The following is a 26,033-nucleotide window of genomic DNA, read 5'->3' on the forward strand; positions in this document are numbered from 1 at the left end:
GTGGTTAGAGACGATTGGGATGAGGATGTGCAAACTGGGTTGGGGGACCCTACTGGATGTGGGTAACACCAGCCAGCAGGCTGGCAGCTTCCAGGGGAACAAAGCAGAAAGAGAAAGCTTCAGCTCCCAATCTTTTTGCTCTTAAATGTTTTTTTTTTCATACAAAATAGTCTGATTACGGTTTCCCCTTCCCCCAACTCATTCCAGATCCTCCCCACCTACCCAAATCCACACTTTCTTTCATTCTCTCTCATTAGAAAACAGACAACTAAAAAAAAAAAAAAGCAAGAAAGAAAGAAAGAAAGAAAGAAAGAAAGAGAGAAAGAAAGAAAAAAGACAAAACAAACAGGAAAAAAAAGAGCCAAAGAAAAAGCATGAGAAACAAACACATAATAGATGTAGAGACACACACATCTGCTCACACAGAAATCCCATAAACATACAAAATCAGAACCATCATATATTAGTGAAAGACCTGTAAGGAGGAAAAGAAGAAGAAGAAAAGAAAAAACAAAGGCCCAGACAAAACACTGAGACAAAAAAACAAACAGACGAACAAATATAAAAGACTCCCAAACTACCATTGATTGAGTTCATTTTGTCTAGGCCACCTATTGCTGGGTATGGGGACCACCCTTAGGTGTGGTTTATATATCCAGTGAGACTCCCCTGGAGAAAATTCATTTTTCCTTGGAGAGTGGTTGTCAGTTGGAGATAACTCTTGGGTTAGGGATGGGGGCTTGTGTCCACTTTCCCTCTCTCAGGATCTCACTCTTGATCCTTCTTGAACAAGCTCCGTTTCTGCTGTGCCTGTCAACTGCTCTTCAGCCTTTGAACACTGAGGTGGGCTAGAGAGGTATTCCATCCCAGCCTGGGGCTGCATCATTGGTTCCTCTTTCCAAGGCTCCCAGCTTCTTGGCCAGAGCAGCTCCTGGCTTCCCTGGCTCTGTAGCCTATAGACATCCATTATGAGACATTCCAGCCCCTGTGTATGCAAGGCAATCTAATCAATCCCCTCTTATAATTATATACATTCCATTAGCTCTATTCCTGTGGAGAACCATGACTAATACAGACACCAAGTTTAAATTGCTTTCACCCTAAAGTGTGAGTGATTTCCATTAACTCAAAATCTCGAAGCTTCAGTCAAGCCTACAACTCAAGTATGTTATAGCCAGTGGATTTCAGGAGACATAGGACCAGGATGAGTCTGCTCAGGGGCTGTGTGATGCAGAAAAGGATCAGGTCACAACTGAAGTGACATGATTCCCAAACCAAAATGAGGGGCAGTTTCTGATCCAGAGGTCACCAAGAAAAATACAAGCCACACCTCAACCCAACCCCCTGAAAGTGAAGGGAAATTATGGGTTGTGTGAATGATGGGGGACTAGGGTCAACTTCACCTGTAAAAAAATTATTTTTCTTTTGAGACAAGGTCTCAGACTAGCCTCAAATTCCTTATGGAGCCAAAGATGACTTTGAACTTCTCTTTCACCTGTCTCCACCACCTGAGTGCTGGGATTACAGGAAGGAGCCACCACACTAAATTGTGGTGATGCTGAGGATTGCAACCAGGGCTTTGTGTAGACTAGGAAATCACTCTACCGACTGAGTGACAGCCCCATCTGCTTTACTTGAATTTTAAAGGAAGGTATTAATTCAGGTGGATTTTGCATTCGAATTCTATTTCAACAAGCATGGTTTTCAATTCACAAAATCGTAGAACACTGGACATTGTGGGTGCATGATTCAACTTCTCATTTTGCGGTGGAAACCAGGGCTTTCAAAGGTGATGCCCTTTACCTTGACCCCAGCCTCAACTTTTCAGCAATTAAGCAAGAGTTTTTAGCTTTTCATTTTCCAAGGCTTGACTCACATTAGGAAGACATATTAGATATATTGATTCTGCAACGGCACAGACCATATTAAACTGCAGAGCTTTCCCACACTTGGCAAGTCACAGAGGGCGGGACAAGTTGAGGGGGGCAGAAACTCAGCATGGATCGTGGTAAGGGGCAATCGGCTAACAGCTTGCTCTAGAACCATTTGTCTTCCTCCTGTGTTGCTCCGCACTGCTTACATGCCTGCTCCTAGGAAGTATACAGTCACTTGGGTAGGAACAACCTACCTGTTTATTCAATATTCAAAGCTTTTTTTTCCCTCAAAAGGGAGAGATGGTAATTTAGCAAGAGGGAAACTATTTTCTGGTTTTCAACACTTAAGTTAGAACAAAGGTAATATTAACTCAATGAACTGGAGAGGATCTGCAGTTCAGCCCCAAATCTTCTCCTTATTTCATGAGACACCATTAAAATAAAAATTAAAATCTGGAGCCTCGTCATTTGGTCAGCAACCAATGCTGCCGGAAGACTCCTTAATTTTTTTTCTTCTTAATATTAAAAGATTTGCAAAAGCACAAAAACTTCTTGTCCCTTTATTGAGTAAACAGGAGATAGAAGGTGATGGCAAGTTAGCCGAATAATCTAATATTCAACATTTCTCATGCTAAACTGACCCAGAGCCTCTGTATTAAAATTTGCATTTTGTGTATAGACCCAAAAGGGAAAATTTTAAAGTGTGTAAAAGTAATCACACATATTTTTTTTGTTAGAGAAAAATGTACTGAGCTCTCTTCGCGTTCTCTTAGCAACCTCATAAGTCGAGTGTCCAAAGGAAATAGGTTTCTTGTTTCAAAAGGTTTAATTTCTATTTAAATTCCTTCTGGCATCAATGGTCCCAGGCTGGGAAAGGCTTTAGTAAGAACCGTGTGCGCCCTCTGCTGGCCACACTGAGGTCAAGCAATGTGCTTCCACTCTATGAGCCAGTAAGGACTAAAAAGTTGAGATTCTTACTTCCATTGGAAAATACAAAGCAGGATGCGCCAGCGATTCCATTCACAGTAGTGTTTCTCTTTGCTATAATATTAAAAAATGCAGTGTAGAAGCTGGACATTCTTTATAACAAAGCTGAGTTGCACAGACCTGGGCTATCCACAAGAGGCATGCACAGCTGTAAGAAAAGCCTGGTATGTCTTGTTTGGATAGACTCTGTCAAAAAAAAAGGGCTGGTGATCCCTGAGGACCAAAAGATCTATTTATTATAGGATGCTGTCCTAGTTTTCTCCTGTTGTTGTAAAAACCACTCTAACCAAAAGCAACTTAGGGGAGGAAAAGTTTTATTTGGTTTACATTTCTAGGTCATAGTCCATCGCTGATGGAAGTCTGGGCAAAATCCTGAAGGAGAAATCATGTAGGAATACTGCCCACTGGCTTGCTCCATACCTTATGCTCACCCGTCTTTCTTTCTTTTTTTTTAAAGATTTATTTATTTATTATGTATATATCATGTATGACTGCTCACCAGAAGAGGGCACCAGATCTCATTGCAGATGGTTGGGAGCCACCATGTGGTTGCTGGGAATTGAACTCAGGACCTCTGGAAGAACAGTCAGTGCTCTTAACCTCTGAGCCATCTCTCCAGCCTCCCTATCCGTCTTTCTTATACCATCCAGGACCACCTTAGGTGCTTAGAGAATGGTACTGCCCACAGTGGGCTGAGCCCTCCTACATCAATTAACAATCAAGACAATCCCCTCACAGACATTCCTACAGGCCAGTCTGATCTAAGCAATCCCTTCCTCTCAGATGACTCTAGGCTGTGCCAAGTTGACAATTAAAGCTAACCAGGACATATACTTTCTAGGCACTGTGAGACCCCATAACCTCTGCCCTTCCCCAGGGATTAAAGTCCATGGAGCCAGAGACAAGATTTAGAATCTAATGAGAGTGTGCCAAATATCTTCTGAGTGAATGCCTCATTCTAAAGAAGGTTGGGATCCGAGCGCATACATCACAGACTTGAGTAAAAAGATAAAGCAGGTTTTGAAGATCACACTTAACTCTGTTCATTAAGAAAATCTAATGAACGTAGCAACTCATGTCTCAACAGCTGTTGTAGAAGGAGTTAATTATACTGCAGATTTCTAATATAGCATGGCAAGTTACAGAATGGCTTGATGGGCATCTCATTTGATTTCAATCCAGTCCTGAGAGATGCTTATTGCCCCTGTTTTCGAGAAAGGTCTCCAGCTGATGAAAGTGGTGTGGCACTCTTAATGATGACCACATTTTCTGTCCTCAGTCCCCAGCCTTCCCCCCTCTATATGATTTACTGGTTGCCTCAAATCTCTGAGTTGGCCAAGAGGCAGTCACAGCCTTCAAAGTGGAGCCTGGTAAGCCGTATCATGACCATCTCCTTTGATTACTCCTGACAGCCGGATGATAGGAATTACCAAGGCTGGGCTGCGTGACACTAAATGAGCTAACTACCTCTTTAATAGCTTGCTTTTTCCCTAGTCTTCCCCCAAGGCATTATGCATAGCCACAGAGCCTCCTACATCATACAAGTTTGCTCATGGTGAAACTGTTCAACACTTCCCTCAGAAAGCCCGCTGGAAAAAACTGAGCAGGGTCAGCGGTCAAAGACATTTACAAGTTGGGACCACAATGATCCTGGAGTCTGTTTGCTCATGACTCGGTTGGTGTGTTTGACTTCAGAAAAGGCAAACAAAAAAGCCAGGAGCCAAATGTTTGCTTAGGTCTGGGTCTCACTGAAAGAACACACTGGTAAAGTGTGCATCTGCGACTGGCAGGAGTCATTTCAGACATCGGCTCACACTGTCCCCCAGGTGTTTCCTCCATTCCTACCTGCCCAAAACACCCTTACTCAGCCTGCAAGATGCAAAACAGGTACTATGTTTTTGTGGCACCCTCCCTTCAAGCACCCAGTGCTGCTGATACTCCATCTGAGCCCTTCCTTCACTCACAGTGTTACATTTGTTTGTGTGTCGGTTTCTCCAAGGGACTAAGCATTCTTTAGGAGGAAGAAGCTACATATCTTATCTCTGACTGAAAGAAAAAAAAAATTGGGTATTCATAGTCCAATCTCAGAATCCCAGAGTACGGGCAAGTTGTTTTCCAACCTTTTGGATCACAGTCAATAATAAACATATGCTATATCATAATCCAGCAACAAATGCATCATAAAGTTGTGATGGTTGGCTTTAATTGTCAACTTGGCACAACCTAGAATCACCTAGAATGAGAGTCTCAGAGAAGGGTTGTCTATATTGGCGTGGCCTGTGAGGATGTCTGTGGGACATAGTCTTAAGAGATGTGGGAAGACCCAGCCCACTGTGGGAAGCACCACTCCCCAGGCAGAGAGTCCTAAACTATCTAAGAGTGGTGAAACTGAGCTGAGGACAAGCAAGCAATTGATCACGTGTGCATCCATTTCTCTCTGCTCTTGACTGTGGATGGTGAAATGATTAGCTGCTTGAAGTTCCCGCCTTTACTTCCCCACAACGGTGGGCTACAACCTGGTAATTGTAAGTTGAAATAAACTCCTCTCTCCCATAACTTGCTTTTTGCCAGAGTATTTTACCACAGAAATGAAACTAAAACACCAGTAACGGGCATGTAGTAGATATCTTTCAGACAGATCCACAGCCATGAAGCTAGCTCTGAGTGGAAGATGGCCACAGCGCTAACTTAGCAGATAACTACGTAGATTTGTAAAACAAAACTTCATAAATTATTGTTTCAGCCAGGCAGTAGTGGCGCACGTCTTTAATCCCAGCACTTGGGAGGCAGAGGCAGGCGGATCTCTGTGAGTTCGAGGCCAGCCTGGGCTACCAAGTGAGTTCCAGGAAAGGCGCAAAGCTACACAGAGAAACCCTGTCTCAGAAAAAAAAAAAAATTATTGTTTCATGCTTCTCTATTATCAGGGAAAATTTTTTCCCCGCCCAGTTTGTTCTCGGTCGTTTTTTATAAAGTGCATTGCAGTGCCCTCAATGGATTTTACGACACTCTGATGAGTATGGTAACTTTCAGTGTGAACATATGGGTGTAGCAGACGTTTGGTCTGGCATCCCCCTGCCTCTACTTGTTTACTCATTTTCTGTTTGTATTTATGGGATGCCTTCAAACTGGGGCAAGGGGGGGGGTGACTGAGGGGAACAGCAATAAAGAGAGAGGAAGAATAAGGACAGAGTGAGAAGAATCAGTATCCCCTGTCCTCACCCTTGTATAGGGTCTGAGCTCCCTTACTGAGTATCACAAGACAACCAAAGTAGACACAAGAAACTTGATTAAACTTGAACCACAAATAAGGCTGCTTCTGATCCCAGATCAGAGGTCTATAAACCACAACCCTTGGTCCAAACCTACCTATCCACCTATTTCAGTAAGGGAAGTTGCATATTCATTTACATGTCATCTGTGGCTCATTCTGCTCCAACTGTGGGGCTGAACAGCTATGATCAAAACTATATGACCAAGGTCAGGTATGTCAGAGCACGCCTTAAATCCTAGCACCTGGGAGGCAGAGGCAGGTGGATCTCTGTGAGTTCAAGGCCAGCCTGGTCTACAGAGTGAGTCTCAGGACAGCCAGGACTGCATAGTGAGATGCTGTTTCACTCACTCACTCCTCACTCACTCATTCATTCACTCACTCACTCCTCAATCAATCAATCACTAAGAAAAGACCATGTGGCCCACAAAGCCAAAAAGTATTTGCCATCTGGCTCTTGGCCAACTCTAGTGTCAACAGAATGTGTTCTCTGCCTCTTGGGCAGGAAGACACACACATGGCTCTGACACACAGGCAGGGGAGTAGCTTCCTCCACATAGCCCTCCTGGGCACTGTCAGGCAGGACAGCCGGAGCAGATGCTGAGCAGGCGGAGTCTGGGTGGGGACTACAGAGGGCACTGTCTCTGGCAGCATCTGGGGGCACTTGTCATGCCACTGTGTCTACAAAGACGAGGGCTCTTGAGCCAGCTGACACTGGGGCTTCATTTCCATTCCCAGGACCTGGCACAGGGAAGACACATGGAGGGCGCTAAACACGTTTGCTGGATAGCTCTTGAACCAGAAGGGAACTGGCGGTGGGGAAAACTGTTTTCTTGTTGGATGCTCTTGATAGCCACAGCAGTGGAGGCCCAGAGAAGGATCCCTCTTCTACTAGGGATAAAAACATCTCTTCTCAACTGCTTCGGCAACTGAGAGCAAAGATGGGAATGTGATGATTGTAGTGATAATGATGATCACGATCGTTAACATTTAGTCGATGCCCACTGAGCACCAAGCATCCCTCTGGATTCTTTCTAGCTTGTAATTCCTTTTCATTATCTTAACAAGCGGTTCTATTTCAATCTCATTTTGCAGATGAGGAAACCAAGGCACGGAGAGGTTAGATAACTTGCCTAAGGAGTGATAGAATTTGAAAATGAGATGAGCTTTGGAAGAGAAAAAAGTTTGGATCACTGGGATGAATTGGAAAAGATGCAGATCAGCTGTCCTCTGGTCCCTGAAATCGGACTGGTTCTGGCAGGGCGTGGGGGATGGGGGTGGGGAAAGTCTATTAGAGACTGGCTGGGCCCAGAGCAGATTCATCAGAGGCTTGGGTGTGCCAGTCTCTCCAGGAAGAAGGCAAGTGAAGGATACAGCAACTCCCTGGGAGGTTAACAGTGAATAACTGATGTCTCTGTAGGCAGGTGTGGGCTTGATTCACACATGGTTCCCAGGTGTGGCGATAACTGCATGTCTGTGGTGGCGAAGCTTCTTTTGTGAGTACAGGTAGAGGAGACCAGATGTCTCAGTTACTCACCTGGGGGTCCCATAGCATTAATACGTGTATGGTACACCGAGGAGCGGCCCATGAGCTCATCCTAGACTGCCCACCCCACCCTGAACCGTGGGCACCCCACCCCCAGTCAGCCTCTACATCACACAGTGAACACTGCAGTCAGAGCCAGAGTCTGAAACAAACCAGCAAGCCTTTAATTGGAATCACAGGATGTCATTCAGCTCTACCTGGCTTGCGCCCCACGAGGGAGAACAGTCCTTCATTGTTGGCTGTGGCAGAAGAGTACTTCTGAGAAATCACCTCAAACCGCTCGATGGTGTAGCCAGCCTCTTCCACGGCGTCTCGAACAGCCTCCCATCCCAGGGGAAGGCTGGAAAACCTCTGCTCTCCAATCATGTAGTAGCTACTCTTCAGGGCGTCCACCATCACCAGGAAGCCCCCTGGCTTGAGCAGGCTGCCCAGATTCCTGAGGGCAGTGCGGTAGGTGGGAAGGTCAGGGCAGGCAGCATCCAGACACAGCGTGCTGAGCAGGCAGTCAGCAGGAGGCAGAGAGACCCCACCCAGAGGCTGGCTCTGGGTCACATCACACTTCAGCACCTGCTTGATTGCCCGCCTCAACTTCTCCTCCTTCTCAGGTCCCTTGGTTCTGAAAAACAGACACAGACCAGCTTTAGTCACTGCTCCAGACATGGGGGCCCCAGATCTCTTTGGTCAGGGCTGAGGATGTATATCCATGTGGTCCATATTGCAGTCCTTTAATTCATCCTAATCTGGTATCTGAATGTTACCCTATTACCCCAAGCTGGATCAAAATTCTTTATAAAGCAAATAATGACATTCAAACAATCACAATAGCTCCTGTCTGCTTCTGAAATGAGCTGTCCTTCATGAAATTATACTTCTCCGACTCTTTTATTATTACATATTTTTAAATTATTAGTGCTGTCCTTGACTGCTTTGTCAAACTACAAGGTGGTAGCTATAGACTCTCACATAGCAAATAACAATGGGTTTAAGTGCCGGACGATTATCTTACAGTATTTCCCCGTTAATGAGGGGATGGGAGTCGGCACAGACTGATTTAGAGGCTATTGATCAGAGGGCCTGGGGATTTGGTTCAGTTGACAGAGTGCTTGTCTGACATGTATTATGTCCTGGGTTCCATCCCCAGCATCACATAAACGGTGTGGTGCTGCCTGCCTGCAATGTCAGAACTCAGGAGGTGGAGGCAGGAGGATCAGAAGTTGGCAACTTATTGAGTTCAAGGTCAGTCTGGGCTACAAGAGGCTATGTGAGACTGGCCCAGAAAACAAATGACACCAAAAGAACATCTTACCACAGAGGCCAGAGTCTCAAGTCAGTTCCTCCCTCCTGACTGCAGAGAGCTGTCTATTTCCAAGCATCACCTTCTTGGTAACCCCATCAAGACACCTGTCTCTTTCTGCTAAACCAGTGGAATTTCAACTAATCGACGGAGGTGAGAAAACAGGGACCAGAGATGAGGTCATACATGGTCCTATAGTTAATATATGTCCCTCACAGGCTTGTCTCGGGCTGGGTTCTATTGAGAGGTGGTGGATCTGTTAGACGGAGAGGCCTCGTGAGCCATTTCTGTGGACATGCCTCAAAGGGGATTGTAGGGTCCTGGTGTCTTCTCTCTCTTCTGGTGAGTGGCTTTTCTGCATCACATGTTCCTACCCTGATCCTCCACTGTAGACTTACAAGCAACATGAAACTGTGAGCTGAAATGAGTCTTTCTCTTGGCAAATCAACAGTCTTGGTTATTAGCTACAGAAAAGGTGACAGACATTCGGGGTCTGCTTTGAGTCTGTTGGGGGAGAAAAGAAGGAACAAAGAAACACAGTAAATAAAGGTGTAGAGCACACCAGAGAATCTGGAGAGGGGAACCAGAAAAGAAAAGGAATAGCAGAAAGCCAGAGAGCAAGGGAAGAAGAAACGAGTACGTGAAGTACCCAGGGCCCTGAGCTTCAGGAGACCTGACCACTGGTGCAGAACCCTTTGAGGAAACTGGTTGGCAATGCGCCTGCGCAAGGCACAGCTGTATACGCAGGGAACACAGCTGTGAGGAAACTGGTTGGCAGTGCGCCTGCGCAACGCACAGCTGTATACGCAGGGAACACAGCTGTCTGACAGACTCCAGGAGATGAGATGAGATGGCCATTTGAGGGCAAAGCTTGATGAAACAGGAGAGGATGGTCCAACACCAGCCAAGAAGGAAGAGTGTAAGTTGGGATAAGTTCCAGTCACGAGGAAAAGTCAATGGTTTGAAGAAGGCTTAAATTTGCCTCGAGGCAGAATGATTTGAGGTGGGGGAAGTCGCCTGTGGCTGTCTAGTTTGAGTGTTTGCCTGGCACATTCAGTTCGTTGCCAATGTCCTTTGAGTTTGCTGTAACTTTTCACTTGAGAGGCTTGATTATAGGTAGAGGAAAAAACGGTATGCCCAAACCACAAGGCTATACTTCACATCTTCTAGGAGGACTAGCATGAAAAAGACAAGTAACAAGTGTTGGCAAGGAACCTGCCTGCCTGTGCTGCTGGTGAGGATTTAAAATAATCCAGCTGCTTTGGAGAGTAGTCTAAATGTTTCTCAAAAAGTTAAACATAAAGTTTCTGGATGACCCCCGATTCCATTCGTGGGTGTCTTAGTTAGGGTTTCTATTGCTGTGAAGAGACACCGTGACCACAGCAACTCTAATAAGGGAAAACATTTAATGGGGTGGCTTACAGTCTCAGAGGTTCAGTCTATTATCATCATGGTGGAACATGGTGGCCTGCAGGCAGATATGGTGCTGGAGAAGGAGCTTAGAGTCCTACATCTTGCAGGCAACAGGAAGTGTGTGCCTTGAGCATATATGAGACCTCAAAGCCTTCACAATGACACACTCCCTCCAACAAGGTCATACCTACTCCAACAAAGCCACGCCTCCTAATAGTGCCACTCCCTATGGGCTTATGGTGGCCAATTATATTTGAAGTGCCACAGTGGGCATATACCTAAGAGAAACAAAACATATATATGTGTGTCCTTAAACAGCCCAAGACAATCTAAATACCCAATAGTTTATAAATCAGTAACTCTAATGTGGGAGATACATACCTGAGAAAACTAATTGCCAACAATGGATTCTGATGTGTGCTACAACATGAGTAGACCCAGGAGACACTGTCTAAGTAATAGAAGCCAGAAAGCCAAGGTTACGTGTTACACAGTCCCACTTACATGCAATGTCCTGGAAGGCTCTAGAAACTAAAAGCAGGGCAGAGGTTGCCAGCAGCTGAGGGATTTGTCAGGGGATGAGGGGTGAGAATTTCTTTGGGGAATTACAAAAATATTCTAAAATTATTTGAGGTGAGATCACACAAGTCTGTGGATATACTGAAAACCACTAGGCTCCACTTTAAATGTAGACTTATTTTAGCATTTATTATTAAATAAGTTATTATTAAATAAATTATTTAACATAAATTTTAACATACTATTGATAGTATGGTTCTAGCTCAGTAAGCCACCTTATCTAAAAAAAAAAAAAAAAAAAGGGGGCCAAACAGGCATTGTGACATACACCTTTAATCTTTGCTCTCACAAGGCTGAAGTGAAGCAGGAGGATTATGAGTTCAAGACCAGAGTGGGTGATATATGAGTTCAGACTAGCCTGGGTTATGTAGCAAGACTGTGGAGAAGAGAGGGGAGAAGAAAAGAGAGTGGAGGGGAGAAGACAGTGAGAAATACACAGAAAGAGGTGGAGGCTCAGCAGATGCCATCAGGAAATTTCCAGAACCACTACACTGGTATCTACATAGGGTATGAAAAATGGAGACTGGAGAAATGGCTGAGAGTACACATGGCTCTTGCAGAGGACCTAAGGGTCAGGTCCAAAGGAAACTCCAATTCCCCAAACTTCAAAGGGCAGTCCTATGTGCTCAAGCTGGACTACAGGAGGATTTCTGGCAGTTAGATAAAACCCAGCGTTCCTTGAAAACTTGTGAAACTGATTCCATCTCCCTAAAGGAGTCATTTCCCTTATCTCTGGCAGAAGGAATATATGGCTACCTGTGGTGCCTATTAGCATATCAAAGCCCACGTGGCCTCCAGTCTCCCTCAGAATCACAAGTACCTGTTACACATTTCAAAGCCCATGCTAGCATTCTAGTCCTTCTCACCTCTCCCCTACCCTAAACCTCTTCCAGCTCATGGACTTCCCTCCCTCAGGGACTCATTTTCCTTGTAACCCTGCTATTCTCACCATTTTTGCTCTCTCTCTCTCTCTCTCTCTCTCTCTCTCTCTCTCTCTCTCTGTCTCTCTCTCTCCCAGTCTCTCTCTCTCTGTCTCTCTCTCTCTGTCTCTCTCTCTCTGTCTCTCTCTCTCTCTCTCTCTCTCTCCCCCCTCTGTTCCTGCTGCTCTCACTTTTCTCTATCCTCTGCTGTTCCCCCCTCTTTTGAAGATAGTCCTGGCCATGTTCAGTCTGTTGGCCATGTTCAGTGTTCTTCTTTCTCTCTCTGCCCTAGACTCTTCCAGATGCTTCCGGCTGTTCTATCTCTCCTATCCACATTAAACCTCCTTAACCATACTATGGATGTCACACACCCACATAGAGACACATATATGCTGGGGGATGTCTTTCTGTACACTGTGACTATATGTTGTTCCCATTGGCTAATAAATAAGCTGCTTTGGCCTATGGCAAGACAGCTTAGAGGCAGGTGGGAAAACCAAGGAGAGAGACAGGAGAGAAGAAAGGCAGAGGCAGAGGAGACTTGAGCCCACTGCCAAAGGAGCAACAAGAGATCAGCAGACAGGTAACCCCACGGCCACGTGGCAACATACAGATTTATAGAAGTGGGTTGATTTAAGATGAAAGAGCCAGCTGACAAGCCATAGGCCATACAGTTTGTAAATAATATAAGCCTTAGGCCATACAGTTTGTAAATAATATAAGCCTCTGTGTGTTTACTTGGGTCTAAGCAGCTGTGGACCATGGGTGAGAGAGATTTGTCTGGAACGCGGGAGACCAGGGGGCACCCAAGAACCTTCTGGCTACACATATACATAATTGAAAATAATAAAAATAAATCTTTCTTTAAAAAATTACCCTTGATTGTGTCTACCTGCTCCCTTATTGGGGGTGAAGATGGCTCTATGGCACCCACTTTGTCATGATTTGCATTAGATTTTTCTAGTTTAAAATTTTCCTATGCTGAAATCTCCTGTGTTGGGTTCTTTCTGCAGTCTTGGCCAAAGTAGAGCAACTGTCATCCTCAAAGTAGGGATGCCACCCAGCCAGCCCTGCTAGAATACAGATAATTTGACAGAGCATGTTAAGAAGAAAACCTGATCATTAAATCTGCCTATAAAGAATGGATTTGAATAGGTAAAGAAAGTAGATCAGAAAAATTGGAATTACCTGTCTACACATGTGTATCACAAGTGTATAGAAGAGGCTAAGGAAATAGAACATGGAGATTTGGTGGTGGTGGTGGTGGTGGTGGTGGTGGTGGTGGTGGTGGAGGAGGATTTAAAATGCTACTCTAGGTCGGGGACATTGTGAGAATGTGTATTTAAGCGATTACGTCAGAAGCATAGTGGACCTTTGTGCCCTATTGTGTATTAAGCTATTTTAAAGACACAAATTACCACAGAACTAGCACTTGCCAGTCAGACGATGATGGAAATTGTTCCCAAACTGTGAAGCCCACTGTGAAATCTCGAAAGCTCACAGGAAATGTGCCAATTTGAGAAGGGGAATTTGTTAGGCTCTCCCATCGCCGCCGGTACCTGCTTGTCCTTGGCTGCACAGCAAACATCAGTGAACTCAGTTGCCAAGGCAGCTGTGTAAAGATTACCCCTCAGGGCTTCTTGAAGACTGCAGGTAACACCCACAGGGAAATGGACTCGCCTGGAGACCCAGGCAATTACCACTCAGCCTCACGTTTAGCTCAAGGAGAAGGTGATAAACACACAGCGGAGCAGCATGGAGCTTGGTTTACAGAAAACTAAGTACAGCATGGCCATTGCTCTCCTTGTAAAGATTGACTCTTTCAAATAGAGGCTGCCATTTCCTGTGTATATGCTAGCTACACAAGCCTAAGAGGCATGGCAGCAAAGGGAAGAAAAGGTAAGGATTCCTGGCAAGAACCTTTGTGAAAATGTCTTTCCATACCCAGTAATTATCTTGAGATTCAGAGAGGCAAGGCAGCTGGCAACATAGAATCTCCACAGGAGCCCCATCCATTACACTCCCCTGCCCCACGCCCCATCCCCAGAGCCTCCAGCAGACCCTCCTGTGACAAAGCCATCAAAACAGCTCAAGGACATAAAGGCTGAAGAAGCCTAATGTGGTGGCACTTGCCCTTAATCCCAGCATTCAGGAGGTAGAGGCAGGAGGATCAGGAATTCAAGGTCATTCTCAAGTACATAAGGAATTTAAGGTCAGTTGTGATGCACGAGACCCTGTCTCTAAACGAGAACAAAAGGATAAGTCAAATAAACTTGAGTATCAATGTAAGAATTGTGAGAGGCAGGAAGAATTGTCTATAACCCTTCAGCACAGTCCACACCTGAATCGGGTAGAAAGTGTAAGCAGGGAGTGGAGTCTGCCTGCATGGAAGGCAGGACACATTCATTCATTTATTTTACATTTACATTTGAACCTCTGTTATGTGCTAGGTACTGGGGGACTCAAAGGTACTGGGGACTCAGGGATGAACAAAGGAGAAACAGCTCCTGTCTTCCTGGAGATTACAGAAGGGAAGAGAGAAAAACAGCTAATCTGAGGATTATTCACCAAAATGGAAGCGAAAATGGATAAATTCAAGAAGGAAAGGAACATGGGATGTTGAGATCCTGGCTTGATCTAGTCTTCAGTGGAAAGAAAAGTACTTCTAAAAGGAGCCATGTAAGCAGAGATGTGGAGGAGGCATATGCCATCATTGACCAAACCAAAGAGAGGAGCAAGGGGAGGAAAATGGTCCAGCAGGAGAAGACAGAATGTGTAAAGGCCATCTGATAGAGAACATAAGAAAAGAGTGTGTCCATGGGGCTGTACTGTCAGGCCAGTCTGGACTCCGGCTGACAACTCCTAACTCTGCCTAACATAGAGGGAGCAAGATGAGAATGCCATACTGAGGAAAGGTACCAAGCCACGTGGCTAAATACAGATAAGAATTATGGGCTAATTTAAGTGTAAGAGCTAGTTAGTAATAAGCCTGAGCTACCGGCTGAGTATTTCCAATTAATATAAAGTCTCTGAGTCATTTATTTGTGAAGCTGCTGCCGGGTATTTGGGAGATGCTGGTGGGACAGAAACTCCTGCCTACACTTCTGGGCCAGGAGTGGTAGTGCACACCTTTGATTCCAGCACTCAGGAGGCAGAGGCAGGTAGATCTCTGTGAGTTCTGGTCTACAGAGTGAGTTCCAGGACAGCCAGGGAAATCTTGTTTCAAAAACCCAAAAGAAAAAGGAAAAGGGGAGGGAGGGTCCTATCAGAAGTATGTCTTGGAATGATCCCTGGGGTTGTAGAGAACTGGGTGAAAGGACAATAGTGGAGATTGGAGGCTACTTCAACCAGAATGGTAGCTTGGATAAAGATATGGGTAAATATTTCAAGAAGAAAACTGAGGAAAGGGAAATGCAGGAAGAAAAACGGACAGAAGCTGGAACTGAGTTAGACATAGCCCATGACAAAGAGGGACATGACAAGGAGGACTTCCAGGCTTTGGGGTCACTCAAGTAATTGTCTGATAATGTCATTCAAGGAGCCAGGAATACTAGCCATGAAGTAGACCAGGGGTCATCACTTTACTTTGGGTAGACTGAGTTTCAGGTCCTTTGAGACTTACCAACAGAGATGTTTATAATAGAACGGAAATGGCTAATTGAAGGTTCCTCAACCAATCCCATTAATCTCCCCAGAGAGATAATAACCTTGAGAGATGGGAGAGTTCCTATCTGAAAGAGAGAGACAGCTCCATAAAAAGTATCAGTCACCAAATAGTCACCATGACCATCTAGATCCCAAGATCCCAAGGAGTAGTATCAGTTAGCTTTTGTGAGTTTGAAAATCCAGAGATACTTGCAACAAAGACAGAACATAGGAGAGAAGAACAAATTTGGCACAGTTGTGAATATTTTCGAACAGTGTACCAACTGCTGCTGTGGGTTTGGTGTTTGTTTTATTTTGCTTTGTGACAACCTTGTCTTATTTTTTTTTTACTTTTTTAATATAAAATACTTAATTTTAGTGAACTCACAAAGAAAACCATCAGACATCTAGATTAATTAATACAGTAATGAAAACAAACAAGTGCCTTGTGGCCCTGGCTAGGCTAGAATTCACTCTAGTTCAGGCTGACCTTGAACTTAAGATCCTGCTGCTGCCTCTGCCTCCTGAGTGCTGAGAGAACCAAAATGCGCCACCATGCCCAACCCTTACCGACCTCTGTGGTGAGCTCTGGCTTCAGAGAACAGCCACTTTTCCAGTGTTCCAGCTATTTCCTGGCAGGCTCAGGGGGGCCACTGCTCTCTAGAGGGCCACCCACCAGTCTCTGTCCTCACCAAACCCCCCACTGCCTGTATAATGGAGAAAAACAGCTGGGACAGCACACTCTAACTCATCTCCCTTCTCCTGTGTATCCCGGCGGGTCTGCAGGAATCTTGGCTCTAGACCCAGCTCTCATCCCACTGTCATGGTCACCTCAGCAGATCTCATGAAAGTAGGAACTCAAGGCCTGCACACAGTCAGTGAGGCTGAAAGTCTACATCTCTTCTTCTTCTTAAAAACAAAACATGGATGGGTGTTTTGCTTCATATATGTCTGTGCACCAACAATGAGTGTGCCTAGTGCTTTTAGAGGCAAGAAGAGGGGGTCAGATCCCCTAGAACTGGAGTTACAGATGGTTATCAGCTGCCTTGTGGGTGCTGAGAATTGAACCCAGGTTCTCTGAAAGAGCAGCCTGTGCGCTTAACTACCAAGCCACTGCTCCAGCCCCAGACGCTGCATTTCTAACATGCTACTTCATGATATATTGGAGCTGCTAGTTCAGGGATCCCAAGGCTAAGTAAGCAATGTGTTGTTCAAGGGGCCAAAGGCTAATTCACTCTATTTCTAGGATTTCTTTTCTAAGTTTTCTTTTTTCTTTATGTGTATGCGTGTGGGGAAGGGTACTCTTAGAATCCAGAAGAAGGATCCCCTTAAACTAGAGTTACAGGCAGCTGTGAGCTACCCAAATGTGGGTGCTTGAAACTGAACTCCGGTCCCCTGCAATAGCAGCAAGGCCTCTTAAAGCTCCCAATGACTGGGGCAGCTCCTGTTTCCAGAATTTCTTAAGGAAAGAGTTTACTTTTTTTTGCTCATGACAGATCTAGGGTAGTTACATTAATATCTCATGATATCACAAGGGTTTGGTGCTGATGTCTTAAAACTTTCAAACAGTAGTGAAATGAGTGATTTTTTAAATGTCTGAGTTGTACTCCCAAAGCGGCAGCGAGCTTATATTGTCCTCGGAAGCCATCAGCACAAGAAATATCTTCAGATAAAGAAGAAATAATCTTGGGGGAAATGGACTGTAGGTTGATAGAGGTACTCGAAGATGTGAGAGAGACACAAGGCAAATGGGATCACTATTGTTCTCAAAATAGTCGAAGCCACTGGATCTGGTGTGAGGATAAGGAAGGATGCAGGCATTTTCTGCCAAAAGTACAGTTCCTCATCCAGGCCAAGTGATGGGGACAGGGAGGACGTCTTGAGGCAATTGTTCTGAGCTGATGATTCTGCAGGGAGATATGTAATTCTTTTAGTATCCTGTTAGACTGAAGGGCTCATTTTTGAATGAGATGTGGGCTGTGATGTCTAGGGAAAGTAGCTCCTAGAGCTTTCTGGACACGTGCTTTAGATTTCAGAAAGATGTGTTGTCTCACAGTGGCAGAAGACTTCTGTTCAATAAACTTTCTTTGAAATTCTATAAAGCCTGATAAATTCCTTCTTTGCTTAGTAAGTTTTGATAGTGTCCAAACTCTCACAGAAAGTTTTTACAATTCCGTCCTGGGGAATCAGTCCTTCATATAAAAAAGAGTTGTAAAATCCACATTCATTTTTAAGAATGTGTCTTCACTTATGCTAAATGTATAAGAGGTTTCTGAGTTAAATGGACATATGAAAACAGCCTTTCAATTTGTTACTAAATGCTATAATCTTTAACTCAGCCTTGAAGGTCCTAAATGACCTGACATTTATCAGCCTTCCTTGATAGGCTTCTTATAGGCTTCTTCTGTCTTATTCACTGCTCTGGCCTAAGAGCTAGTATTATGGGATGCATCAGTTGTTTATCTAGGTTTGTTGGATGCATGGATGGGTGGATGGATGGATAGATAGATGGATGGATGGGTGCTAGCTCCTTTAACCATGCACTAAGAAGTACAAACCTTTCAGAACCTTTATCTGAATATCTATGGCCCAATAGTAGATTATTTGAAACAGAAATCAGGAAGTCCATTCTATTACAATATCTACAATAAATAAATAGTAAATAACATAGAAACAAAAATGACTAAAACAAGCCAACAGTCTCTAAAATGAAAATATCAAGGTAGAAGAATAGTGCAGACACCAAGAAAATGGAAAGATCTGTCCGCAGATTAGAAGAACCAAGATCATGAACATGTCGGTATGACCCCAAGGCAATTTGTGGAGTCAGTGTCATCCCCATTAAAACACTAATGTCAGAGTTGGAAAAAAATCTAAAATTTGTATGTAACCATAGACACACAAAGCCCAAATAGCACTAAGAAAAAAAATCAGGAATCGTACACTACCTCACTTCAACAACAACAACAACAACAACAATAAAGCTATAGTAACCAAAACAGCACAGCATTTCAAAAGCAAACAAACAAACAGAAAACAGAGAGTGAGGAACAATGGAAGAAAATAGACAGCCCAGGACTAAGCCCAGGCATCTCCAACCAGCTGGTTTTCAATAACGATGATAAAAAGACACACTGGAGGAAAGACGTCTCTTTAAAGAAACGGAAGGGATATGAACTCAGGTCCTTGTTGCTCCATGACAAGCACTTTACCCACTGACCATCTCCCAGCCCTCTTTAGGCTCTAATATTATGGATGGTGAGTAATGAATCCTTTTCACATAATTGCTGCATATTGCTTCTGACGGTTAAAAAGCCTGGTCAGTGTTTTGCTGTTTCTGGTAATGTCAGCATTAGGCACATGCACAGCCACCAGCTCTGGTTGGAGGACTGACAATAAAATAGTATTCAGGTGGTGTGGATGGCTCCCAACCTAGTCTCCTGGGTGCTTATTCTCCATTTGGAGTTCCCTTTGGTCTCTGTCTTTGAGTTTCTTTTGTGTTTTTCAACTGAATTTTAATGGTTTTTCCTGGCTAATAGAAACATCAGGTCCCCAGAGAAAGCTGAAGAGCAGATACTCATTGCCCTACCTGTTCCCTTCAAGATCACACACATAGGTGACCACAGGAGACCAGTCAAAGGCCCCTGGCTCCTTCTTCAGCCACTTCTGCAGCTCCTGAAGGTTCTGGTCTGTGTAGTCACTGACAATGATCTCCTTGAAGGACTCACAGGCAGAGAGAAGCTGGTAGATGGTGGGGCCAGAGCCAATGTCAATCAGGAGGTCTCCCTTCACGCCACCTGGTACAGAGGAAGCAAGGATCGGGAATCATAATAGGACAGGCTGAGCTGAAGTTGCACTGTCTTTACTGGGATTGTGCCACAGCACTAACCACTCTCCATTAAAATCATTTGGTAAGATATCTTTCTACTTTCTATCCCTACCTCATGTCCAGTCCTGAATGGAGGCATGTTTTGATGAGCTATTTTGATGTCTAGGGATGGGCAAGCTCTACATCTGGTATACAGATCACTGATCCCAAAAGACGGCGACATAGACAATGTAAAAACTTTTTTTATTAAGAAATGTTTTATTCATTTACATTCCACTCACAGATCCCCTTCTTCCCTACTCCTGCCCCTCCAGCCTCACCCCCTCAACCCACCCCCCATTCACTCCTACAAGAAGGTAAGGTCTCTCATGGGGAGTCAGCAGAGCCTGGTACATTCAGTAGAGGCAGGTCCAAGCCCCTCCCCTGCCTCAAGGCTGTGTGAAGTGTCCCACCATAGGTAGTGGGCCCCAGCTCATGTACCAGGATTGGATCCTGATCCTACTGCCAGGGGCCCCTTAGGTAGATCCAGCTACATAACTGTCTCGATTATGCAGAGGGCCTAGTCCAGTCCCGTGGAGGCTCCACGGGTGTTGGTCTTAATCTCATGAGATTCCACTAGCTTGGTATGGTTGTCTCTGTAGGTTTCCCCATTATGATCTTGACGCCCCTTGCTCATAGAATCCCTCTTTTCTCTCTTCGACTGGACTCCTGGAGCTCGGCCTAGTGCTTGGCTGTGGATCTCTGCATCTGCTTCCATCAGTTACTGGGGAAAAGCTCTATGATGACAGTTAGGGTATTCACCGATCTGATCACTGGGGTAAGCCAGTTCAGTTCAGGCACCCTCTCCACTATTGCTAGTAGTCTAAGCTGGGGTCATCCTTGTGGACTCCTGGGAACTTCCCTAGCCCCCAGTTTCTCCCTATCCCCATGATGTCTCCCTCTATCATGGTATCTCTTTCGACAATGCAAAAACTTTTAAGGAGTACTTTGGTAGAAAGTTAACTTCTTGTTGTTGTTTAACAATTAAATTTAGGGACTAGAGAGATGTCCCAGCAGTTATGAGTACTTACTCCACAGTGATGAGGGCCAGCACCCACGTAACAAGCCAGACATCCCACAAATGCCTGTAATCCCATCTCTGAGCAGAGAGGAGAGGCTCTCTGGGGCTTCCTGGTTCCCAGCCTAGCCAAGACACAGCCCCAGCTTTAGGAAGAGACCCTGCTCCAAAGGAACAGGTGGAGGGAGTAATGGAGGAGGACACCTGATGCCCTCTTCTGTTCCCATGTGTACACAGGCATGCAACATGGGCACATACGCTTACACAGACATACATAAATAAGAAAATTAAAACATGAGATTAAGTTACAATCAAAGAACCCAGTTCTTAATATTTGAGGAGGTCTTTACCTCATGGGAAAATATTCCTTTCAATTAAGAGTAGAATCAAGGCAGGTGGTGGTGGCCCACACCTTTAATCCCAGTACTCGGGAGGCAGAGCCAGGCAGATCTCTGTGAGTTCGAGGCCAGCCTGGTCTACAGAGCGGGATCCAGGACAGGCACTAAAATTACACAGAGAAACCCTGTCTCAAAAAACCAAAAAAAAAAAAAAAAAGAATAGAATCAAACTTTCAATTAATTTATTTTTTTGAGATAGAGTCTCACTCTGTAGCCCAGGTTATCCATAAAAAGCAATATGTAGTCCAGGCTAACCTCAGATTCACAGAAATCTTCCTGCCTCAACCTCCTGAGTCCTATGCCCCAACACCCAGCTCTCTGCTCTCTTGGACTCTCTGAAGTGTCCCGTGAGTGTCTCCTTCGAGCCACCTGGAAAGTCCTGTGGATGCAAGGCCAGCACTCAGGCCCTCTGGCTTCATTTTTCAAGACCATATAAAAGACAATGGATAGAAAAGAACTGTGTAAACTGAAAATAGCTAAGCCAACATTAATTTTTATTCTCATTAAACAAATGAGTGATGCCAAGAGACTGTCTTGGAGTAATGGCTAGACACAAGTCCAGTCATCCCCTGGGACGCAGTGTGACTCATATTTAGATGGACAAACTTACCCAAGCAGAATATCTTAAAAAGATCTTCCAGCAGATGTCTGAGGATCACGCTTTCTGCACAGTGTCTGGACCCAAAGCTGTAATATTTTTCCAAGTAATCCCGGGGATTAAAATGACTTAGATAAGTGTCCTTGGAGGTAAAGCCGGATTCCATTGCGTCTCAGCTCTGTGTCAGCAGCCCACTCCTGCCCCCTCCTCCGGAAGCCAGGGATCACCCTGGGACGTTGGCTTTTGGAATCTTGAGCTATCAATCTTCCTTCAGCTCAGCCCACCCCTTCGAGGCTGATGTTTGTTAAACACTAAGGGTAAAATAGACCTCAGATGTTCTGGCTGTTCCAAGAAGTGATGCAATTATTGGAGAAGGGAGTTTAGGGTAAGAGGAGTGGCAGAGGGAGGGAGGGAGGGTCACGCACTGCATGCCACCCTCTGCCCCGTGGCCAAGGTCAGCTGCAAAGGCTGCAGATGGGAGAAATGGCCTGGCTTACCGTGGAGATTGCTTAACTCCTGGACGAAGCCCCAAGTTCAGAAAAATGGGTCGTCTCCAAACAGTCCAGTCAGTCTTCTTATTCTCAAAAGGATTCTTCCCAGCCCCCCCCCCAAAAAAATGAATCACAAAGAACAATTTCAGCTTAAACATATGAAGGAAAGTAAAGAGGATGTGGAGTAAGGACATGGGCTCAGGGCTAAGGAATGTTGGCTAAAGAAAAAAAAATCACAGATGAAGTCTGGAAAGATTAATTTTTTAAACATGGACAAGTGTCTTGTTGGATACAGCATGGCCACTGTACTCATGAGCTCACTGTAGTCATGGTTCCCTGCACAAGACCTGCATAGGGTCAAGCCAACATGATCAGGCTCACTCCAGCAGGCAGCACTAGCTGGACTCAATGGGGTCGTGCACACGGGAGGGAGATGTGTAAGAGGTGGTAAGAGGCAGTTGAGGATGGGTATAATCAAGACACATTATAAGGATGTATGAAGTTGTCAGAGAATATATAAAAGATACTCTTAAAATGTTTGAACATCCAATCAATGAAAAATGGTTAAGGGCTGAGAACATAACTCAGCTGGTAAAGCGCTTGCCTGCCATACATTAGTCCTGAGGCTTGATCCCCAGCATGGCATAAATCTGGCATGATGTGCATGTCTGCAATTCCAGCACTTGGGAGGCAGAGCCAGGAGTTCAAGCTCATCCTTGGCTGCGTAACAAGTTCAAGACCAGCCCAATGCATCTGTGGCTTCCCCTCCCCGCTGCCCCTGCTCAGCCTCCCCAAGCCTCTCTGCTGCTTCTAAGAATTCAAATCCTGACAGTTATTTCAAAGTAAGCCTGAAACCTCAATTTCCTTAAAGAATTACTTCAGTTTCCATTCTAGGGCTCACATTACCAATTAGAATTCACCCTGCCTAGCCGAGCACTTGATTTTAGCATATATTTGCTCCTGGTTTTGTCTGTCAATTATTTCTCCCCAAACTATTATAGAAGTGAGAAATGAAGTGACCAGTAGAACCAAGGACTGTGTTTCTGAGCTTTACAGTTCCTGCTCTGCATCATAAGTTGCTTCACGGAGTAGCTGCTCAAAATAGTGTCTGATTAATCAGCCAGAGTTGTTGTACCAAATGCAGTAGCAGCAAGTGCCTGGTACCCCCACTGGTCATGATTAAGCCAGGGCTCTTTGGGCACAAGGCACAGAAACTCACTCAAAGAATCTCCACTAAGGCTGGGCATGGAGGGTGGCCCACAGGTTGCATAGTTAGACCCCATCTCAAAAGAAAAAAAATTGGCTGATAATATAAAATGAAAACAAGTTTCAGGAAACCTAACTGGTCAATGTGAACCAAAACCTCTCAGGCAGCTTAGTTATCTTCCCTTGTTTCTATGTCCTTCTGCCTGTCTTTGCGGGGCTGGAGGTCTCTATTCTCTGCACATCAACTTCTCTTGCTCATCTACTGAATGCAGCTTCATTCTTGCCTTCCCAAATGGTCAAGGGGATAGAAAGAGCCAAGTTCCCTACATCCATTGTCAGGAAGGAGAATAAGATTCTGCTATCGCGTTTACTCATTAAAGGAGAAATGCCTCCCGATTCATCAGATGCATAGATATTTAAATGATAATAAGAAGATTCTACAACTAATTTTAGGCCAATACATTACAGAAATTAGATTTATAAATTCCTAACTGAAGGTGTAACACCTACAAACTTTAAATAATGCTGTAACTCTTAAATAATTCAAACTGAAAATTACATTCCATCCTGGTGCGATGCCTCACTAGGTCAGCTTGCCTCCGACACTAACAATCTGAGATCGACCCCCGGAGCCCACGAAGGAAGATGAGAACCAACTCCCCTAATTTGTCCTCTGGCTGCTACACATATGCTGTGGCATGAGCATTCATACACACACACACACACACACACACACACACACACACACACACACACAGATGGAAGGAAAGAAGGAAGGAGGGAGGGAGGGAAGAAGGGAAGGAAGGAAAGAAGAAAGGAAGGAAGGCAGGCAGGAAGGAAGGAAGGAAAGGTTAAATTATATTCACACAAAATTCTTCAACAGCTATGCTTATAAGTTTATAAGTTTAGGAATAATCCAAATACCAAGGTGATTTATGAAAAGGAAAAATTACAAACTAAAAATTACTTATCTAAATTATTCTAAATAAAATTGTCTAGTCAGGAAAACCACTAAAACTTCCATGGTCCTTAATATATCACAGGAACTTCTGGAGCATTTTGCACATGTTATTAAACCTTACCACAGCTCTGTGAATTAGGACTTTTGTCTCCATGTCAGCATGGAGGATACTGAGCACTAGAGGGTGGGTCAGTTGCTTGCCTGGGCCACAGCCCTGTTTTAGGGCAGGCCCAATTCAAAGGTCTGTTGACAGCCATACTATACAACCAAAGCAGTTTATTTCTGTGACACACAATAGTCTAACAATTAAAAATTCAATGAGTACTAGCCATTATATTTCCACATTACAAGAGAAATCCTAGATTTATTCAATAGATGCAGAAGAAATAAGAAAGCTCAAATTTAATATCCATCCACAATAATAACGACTTTTTTTTTAATCTACTGATAAAGGTTATGTGCAAACATTTTGCTGGATGATCATGCATTTGAAAGCTTTCTCTTCAACATGAGGTCAAAGACACCTTTGTTAACAATTATCAGGGTTTTAGTTAGTTTGTTTGTTTTTGAGTCAGGGTCGCTCTATGTATCCCTGGCTGTCCTGGAACTTACTATGTAGGCTAGACTGGCCTTGAACTCAAAAAGATCCACCTGCCTCTGCCTCCTGTTGTCCTAGGATGAAAGGTGTGAACAACCACACCCTGCAACAGTTACCAATTTTTGCAAAAATTCTACCAGAAGTACTGGAAATATAGGAGCTAAGGAAAATAAAGGAAGAAATAAAAGGATTAGAAAGAGAGAAGGAGGATCCATTGTCAACATGGTGTTCTGTATGAGAAATGAAACATAACTACACATTTGCCAGGATGAATACAAGAAGCCAAACTTCTGGGCACAAAATCAACTGATAAAATTCAATTCCTTTTCAGTTAGCAACAGTTATAAAATGAAGTTCAAAATCAGCTTTTCCCATGGTGACATTAAAAACTATGAAGTACCTGCAACAAAATATATACAGGACGTTAATGGAGCAAATTATCAAGTTTTATTGAAAGACATTAAAGAAGACCTAGATAAATGGAGAAAAACACCACTCTGTGGAGTAGACAGCTTAACATTGTAAAGATGTCATTTCCCTCCAAATTGATTTATAGACTCAGTAAAATCCCAATTAAAATCCCAATAGGTTTTTTTCCTAGAACTTGACAAGCTGGCTTTAAAATTTATATGGCAGTGCCAAGGGCCAAGAGTGGGTACTCTTGGAGAAGAAGAATAAGGTGGGAGGACTTGCTGTACCAGAAATAAATACTTATTAGAGAGCTATCACCATTAAGGCCGAGTGGTATTGGCACTGTGCTTGATGAATAGACCCATCCATGGGCCAGAGTAGAGGGGCTGTGGACAGACCCATTCTGTGTGCATTTGATGTATGCACGGGTGGTGGCTCAGATCAGCAGGGAGAGAGAGACTTGCAATAAAGAGCCCTGGGATAACTGAGTATCTGTAGGAGGAGAATGAAATGAGAGCCCCACCTCACACTGTGAGCAAGAAACAATTAAGTCTCATTAACCGGCTATAACTAAAGAGCAAAATTCTGAAGATTCAAAGGGTGACATAGAAGAGTATCTTCATAGCCTTGGGTGTTGGGAAGAATTTCTTAAACCAGATGCAAAAGCCGTTAATAGTAAGTAAAAGATTTATACATTTGAGTATGTGACAGTTAAAAATGTCTGTTCCAAACATATGTTAAGAGACAGGAGCACCAGTTCACAGACAGAAAAGCTAGACACATAAGGCTGACGATGAACTGGGATTTCATTTACTGACTTACTTTTGGATTTTTGAGACATGGTCTAATGATGTAGACCAGGCTGGCCTCAAACTCATATAGATCTGCTTGCCTCTGCCTCCCAGGTGCTGGGATTAAAGCATGCACCACCAGGCCTGGTCGGGATACAGGTTTTATA

At 44.3% G+C, this 26,033-nt stretch overlaps 1 protein-coding gene across 1 annotated transcript; it reads right to left on the minus strand.

Annotated features, from left to right (window-relative positions):
* Positions 1-7,858: 7,858 nt before the first annotated feature.
* Positions 7,859-21,693, minus strand: Nnmt (nicotinamide N-methyltransferase). The gene is made up of 3 exons (XM_059267811.1): positions 21,421-21,693; positions 19,116-19,323; positions 7,859-8,291 (listed from the first exon to the last, which is right to left on the minus strand). The coding sequence occupies exons 1-3, from the start codon at positions 21,572-21,574 to the stop codon at positions 7,859-7,861; spliced, it is 795 nt and encodes a 264-aa protein (XP_059123794.1). The 5' UTR covers positions 21,575-21,693.
* Between the last annotated feature and the right edge of the window lie 4,340 nt (positions 21,694-26,033).

The sequence above is a fragment of the Peromyscus eremicus genome, chromosome 7 (assembly GCF_949786415.1).
Source record: "Peromyscus eremicus chromosome 7, PerEre_H2_v1, whole genome shotgun sequence".
Taxonomy (NCBI): Eukaryota; Metazoa; Chordata; class Mammalia; order Rodentia; family Cricetidae; genus Peromyscus; species Peromyscus eremicus.

Excerpts from the sequence above, each read along its gene's own strand:
- Nnmt (XM_059267811.1), bottom strand. The coding sequence starts at position 21,574 with ATGGAATCCGGCTTTACCTCCAAGGACACTTATCTAAGTCATTTTAAT. Across the intron at positions 19,324-21,420 it reads TTTTAAGATATTCTGCTTGG|GTGGCGTGAAGGGAGACCTC; the intron begins GTAAGTTTGTCC and ends CCTCTGTACCAG. Across the intron at positions 8,292-19,115 it reads TGTGATCTTGAAGGGAACAG|AACCAAGGGACCTGAGAAGG; the intron begins GTAGGGCAATGA and ends TCTGTTTTTCAG.